General features: G+C 45.8%; 1 protein-coding gene across 2 annotated transcripts; it reads left to right on the top strand.

Annotated features, from left to right (window-relative positions):
• Window positions 1-654: 654 nt before the first annotated feature.
• On the top strand, window positions 655-4,041 carry LOC102385404 (A-kinase anchor protein 4-like). 2 transcript variants are annotated; one of them, XM_025194516.1, is made up of 2 exons: window positions 655-1,011; window positions 1,700-4,041. In XM_025194516.1, exons 1-2 carry the CDS (start codon window positions 735-737, stop codon window positions 3,805-3,807), a joined length of 2,385 nt encoding a protein of 794 aa, XP_025050301.1. In that variant the 5' UTR covers window positions 655-734; the 3' UTR covers window positions 3,808-4,041. The 2 variants fall into 2 exon arrangements, with proteins under 2 accessions (XP_025050301.1, XP_025050302.1); XM_025194517.1 differs by having other exon boundaries at window positions 655-1,685; window positions 2,374-4,041.
• Window positions 4,042-5,582: the final 1,541 nt, after the last annotated feature.

Raw genomic sequence — 5,582 nt, 5'->3', positions numbered from 1 at the left:
CAGGCTCAGTATAAGGAAGAACTTCTTCTCTGTAGGGGATGGCAAAATCTGGAACACCCCCAGCAGAGGTGGTACAGTCGCCATCCTTGGACATGTTCAAGAGGAGGCTGGACAGGCACCTTGTTCAGCTTGTCTGAGCCCAATAGCTTACAGCCCATGGCTGGAGACCGGACTTGATGATCTTACAGGTCCTTTCTGGTTCTACGATTCTGTGACACCGTAGGACCAAACTCTGCCTGCCAAACTCCTCCTTTTAACCAGAAGCTTAACTCTGTGCTAAGCTATCCTTACATTAACTGTATATCCCAAAATGTAGTTTAATGAGAGTTGTTGCCTCCTTGTATTTTTTTAATTAGGGGTTGGGAGATGAGGATGGAGAGGAGAGGGAAACTGATTCCTCATTCTCTCACTTCCCCATCCCATCTAAAAAACACTATCCAAAACCGAAGGAAATAGATTTATTATAGCCTAAGGGAAAAACCAGGATAGGTAGGATAGGTTATTGCTGAACTAGGACCATCACACCACTAGCTGTTGGTGAAACTGAATCTTTGTGATGTCATTGCTGCTATAGAAACCAAGAGGCAACACAGTGAATATCAAATCTGGCAGCAAAAGACCATGGGAAGTTGAGAGAAGAAGTAACATCGAGTCTGGCAGGGTCATCACTGCAGCTCAACTGACTCAAGAACACTTTACGGTCCTGGGTACGGTTCTAACATCAATCTCCAAAGATGTCTCAGGAAGTTGACTGGCTACACAGCCAGGCAGGCCTGTGTAAAGTAGACCTCTACAAGCCTGAAGGACAGAAGGACCAGGACCGTAAAGTGATCTCTTTTGTTGACGTCTCCAGCCTGAATTTAAAAGCCACAGATCCAAAAGCAAAGCAAGCTGCAAGCCAGTCCAGCAACATCTCTGAACATTCAAATGAACTTGACCTAGTAAACATGGAGGAAAGAGAGGTCATTGTAATAAAAGACAATGAAAAGCAAGATCGTTTTAAGACTGAAGGAACAGTCTGTCTTTTTAAACAAGGTTCAACTGATGAACTTAACATTGTGAGCTGGCTCAACAATGACCTTCAGAAATATGCAGTTGGATTCCAGCATGCACTGGCTCCTTCAGATAATCCACCGAAACACAAAGGTAGTGACAGCTTCAAAAACACCCTACTGTACCAGAATAATGACACATCATTAAAGTCTACTGGTGCTCAAAAAGAAAACAAGGGAGACACTGATGATGTTTCATACTATGTAAATAAGCTCTGTTCCTTGGTTGCTCAAATGGCCAGTAAGGAGATCACAGACAAACTGGAAGGAACTGCCCAAAACTGTATAAGTCAAGCAATTCATAGATCCACTCATGAAGGGAAAAATAATACCACCTGTGGCGACGTGAGCAAAATTGCATCACAGATGGTGAATGAAGCTGTTGAAGCAAGCACACAAGACCCTCGTGGTAAACTACTATCTCCCAAGGCATCTCAAGAAAGGACTATTAAGGGAGAAGATCATTCAGGCTCCAAGAAAACATCTCTTTTCTATGGCGAGATGTCCAATCAAAAGGGCTGTAAACAAGGAGAAAAATCTTCAGATAAGCAAATGCATCAGCAAGCCAAAAACTCCAGGCAAGATGAATCTGGTACTTCTGTCAGCAAAGGGCTAATGGTTTATGCAAACAAAGTTTAAGACTGAAGGAACAGTCTGTCTTTTTAAACAAGGTTCAACTGATGAACTTAACATTGTGAGCTGGCTCAACAATGACCTTCAGAAATATGCAGTTGGATTCCAGCATGCACTGGCTCCTTCAGATAATCCACCGAAACACAAAGGTAGTGACAGCTTCAAAAACACCCTACTGTACCAGAATAATGACACATCATTAAAGTCTACTGGTGCTCAAAAAGAAAACAAGGGAGACACTGATGATGTTTCATACTATGTAAATAAGCTCTGTTCCTTGGTTGCTCAAATGGCCAGTAAGGAGATCACAGACAAACTGGAAGGAACTGCCCAAAACTGTATAAGTCAAGCAATTCATAGATCCACTCATGAAGGGAAAAATAATACCACCTGTGGCGACGTGAGCAAAATTGCATCACAGATGGTGAATGAAGCTGTTGAAGCAAGCACACAAGACCCTCGTGGTAAACTACTATCTCCCAAGGCATCTCAAGAAAGGACTATTAAGGGAGAAGATCATTCAGGCTCCAAGAAAACATCTCTTTTCTATGGCGAGATGTCCAATCAAAAGGGCTGTAAACAAGGAGAAAAATCTTCAGATAAGCAAATGCATCAGCAAGCCAAAAACTCCAGGCAAGATGAATATGGTACTTCTGTCAACAAAGAGCTAATGGTTTATGCAAACAAGGTTGCTTCAGACATGGTGTTCTCATTCTTGAAGACCATGAAGGTCGAAAAGAAGGGCAACAAGCATGCTCCAGCTTGCCTGGTTTTGAAGACAACAGCTCTCAAACACACCAGAGATGTTATATCAGACTTGATAGACTCAATAATGAAAAATCTGCATAGTGTCACAGGTGAGCTCATGACAGACTCTGGCTTCGTTGCTACTGTGAAGAAAAATCTATTCAGTGTAGCGAACCAGAAGTCTACTGAAATTCTGGAAGCAATGGTTAAACGCCTTTTTCAAGCCCTAGCAGGAGAAGATAAGGGACAATCCAGGTCTCAAAGTCTAGCATTTACATCACTTAAAACAGGGTCCCAGGACCCAAAATCTCAAGCCATGCAGTTTACAGCAATGCAAAGTGCAATGCACAACTCTGGAAAAGACAAGGAAAAAGGAGGAAACAAATCTCAATCGTCATCATGCAAGCCTTCAGAAAAGCACTGCTCAATGGATAAGTATGCAAAAGACCTCATTGTGACTGCCTTAATGTTGATACAGCAACATCTACTGCAACAGACAAACAATGGCAAGGACTCTAGTGAATCACATGCCACTTCGTTTGGGTATGTTTCCCGCGATGCACATTTTGAAAAAGCTGGGAACAGCCAAAGCTCCAAATCCCTTGCAGAGGCTTCTGGGTCGAGGTCAGCAGGGACAAGGCACGATTACCAACAGCAGCTCTACTCCCAAAAGGGAGACATATCAAGTGTCCTCTTGTCCATCATACAGAAGGTCTTGCATGAAGCTGGGTTCAATATAGAAGACAGCTCCAGCGAAACTAACGAGAGCTTCAAGCATACCCCTGCCAGCGAATGGGAGCCTGGCAAACAGGCTGTAGCCAAACAGCCGAATTCAGCCATGGAGCAGTCTGACAATATGGATCAGGTCAACAGGCAATTTTTTGACCAACTGGTGGAATCTGTGATAAAGTTATGTCTCTTCATGGTCAAAGGCAGTGGCACTGATATAGCTATAGGTGACTTGTCAGAGGAACCCAATGCATTTGGTACCTCATCTGCAAAAGCTCAAGCAACACCCAGGAGAGCTTCCCTATCAAAACAGATTGGAAACCCACTTACAGGTTCATCTTCAGGTTCACAAGTAGTAGTGACCAACCAGAATGCCAACAGCAGCTCACAAAACAAAGAGCTTCAGGCCATCCTCCAGTGGGTGGTTGCTTCCCAGTTCAACGTGCCAAATCTGTCATTCATGCATGGAAATGAAGAGAATCTGAAGAAACTTCCTTTGCTAGCTGAAAAAGCAGCCATGAAGGGCTACAGTGTGGGGGATATTCTCCAGGAAGTGATGAGGTACTTAGAAAAACAACAGTTTGATGCCACTGTGGGAAACATAACTCGCTGTGGACTGATGGACTGGTTGCTTAATAGCCTCTGAGGAAAGCACCAACTCAACTCCCCCTCCCTCAAAAGTCACCTGGACCCAGCCAAAGCCCCCAAACCAGCCCTCTGCTGGCACAAGCACACATTTGCAAGAGACAGCTCTGCATCGAATTCAACAGGCTGTTGCACACAAGCTGGGCAAGATCATCAATAAAAAAATTAAAAAATAAAGGACTACTTTATTAAGCATTTCAGCAGAGCTAAAAAAAAATAACTATGCAACTACTAGTTAGAGCAGGGGTAGGCAATTATTTCTGCTGGAGGGCTGCTTAATGAAGTTTTGGTGAGCTCAAGGGCTGCATGGGTAGCCCCAGCCTCTGACAGTTGCCTCTCCCCTCCTCCTCCCTCCCCAATCACCACCTTGGGACCAGAAGTCCCTCCCCTTGCTCCTCAGAAATACATCTTTTGGAAGAAGGGGTTGCCATGTTAGAATGAGAAAAAAAACCAACAAATCATACACTAAAAGTCAAACACCTACTATAACATATTTCAATTTTATTACAAAATATATTTTTGTCATGATTTGTGTTTGCGTACTGTATACAGAGGCAATTTGCCTAAGAACTCAAAAATAAAGTCTTAGTCTTGTATATTGTGTGGGGATGTGTGTGTATGTATGGTGGGGGTGTGTGTGCGCGTGCATGCGTGTGTGGTGGGGGTGCGTGTGTGTGGTGTGGAATGGGGTGTGTGGAGGGGGATGTGATAGGGTGTGGCTATGTGTGTGGGAGGCAACAGAGTATGTTGGGGGGGGTGTATGTGTGTGTGGGTTGTACAGGAAGGGTGTAGCTGTGTGGTACTTGTGGGGTGTAAGGGACAGTGGGAGGGGGGGGATGTAAGGACTCCCTCACACTCCCCCCCCGGCAGACAGTCCCTGCAGAAGGCATCAGCAGCAGCAGGGAGGGACGTTCATGCCCAGGGCAGGTGCTATCGCCAAGTGGCACATGGCTCCAGTCAGCGCTGCCCATCATAGCGACGGACACAGCCCGGCTGTGCTACCTCTCTCACCAGGACTCCCCACCGTGCATGTATAACTCCTGTACTTGCATGCCACTAGAGGGAAGCTCCACGCACTGGAGCTGGCTGCTTTTGCTACTCCCTGCCATGAAGGTCCTGGGACTCAACGAAGAAGCAGGGGCAGGGGCTCCTTTCCACTCCAGTGGAGTCCCGGGACCTGCATAGCAGGGGAAGATGAAAGCAGCCAGCTCCAATCCATCCTAGGCAAAGTCTTCGATAAAATTATCAAGGCTCACATTTGCAAGAGCCCGGCAGGACAAATTATGCTGAGGGGAAACCAGCACGGGTTCGTAGCAGGTAGATCATGCCTGACTAATCTAGTCTCTTTTTATGACCAGGTTACAAAACGCCTGGACGCAGGAGTAGGGGTTGATGTCGTATACTTAGACTTCAGGAAGGCCTTCGATACGGTATCCCACCCCATACTGGTGAACAAGTTAAGAGGCTGTGACTTGGACAACTACACAGTCCGGTGGGTGGCAAATTGGCTAGAGGGTCGCACTCAGAGAGTCATAGTAGATGGATCGGTATTGACCTGGAAGGGTGTGGGCAGTGGGGTCCCGCAGGGCTTGATCCTTGGACCGATACTCTTCAATATCTTCATCAGTGACTTGCACAAGGGAGTGAAGTGTACTCTGTCCAAGTATGCAGATGACACAAAACTGTGGGGAGAAGTGGACACGCCAGAGGGCAGGGAACAACTACAAGCAGACCTGGACAGGTTGGACATATGGGCAGAAAACAACAGAATGCAAT

The sequence above is a fragment of the Alligator sinensis genome, unplaced genomic scaffold (genome assembly GCF_000455745.1).
Source record: "Alligator sinensis unplaced genomic scaffold, ASM45574v1 scaffold1733_1, whole genome shotgun sequence".
Taxonomy (NCBI): domain Eukaryota; kingdom Metazoa; phylum Chordata; order Crocodylia; family Alligatoridae; genus Alligator; species Alligator sinensis.
The sequence above is the reverse complement of the archived record's forward strand: the minus strand, read 5'-3'. Positions and strand labels throughout refer to the sequence as shown.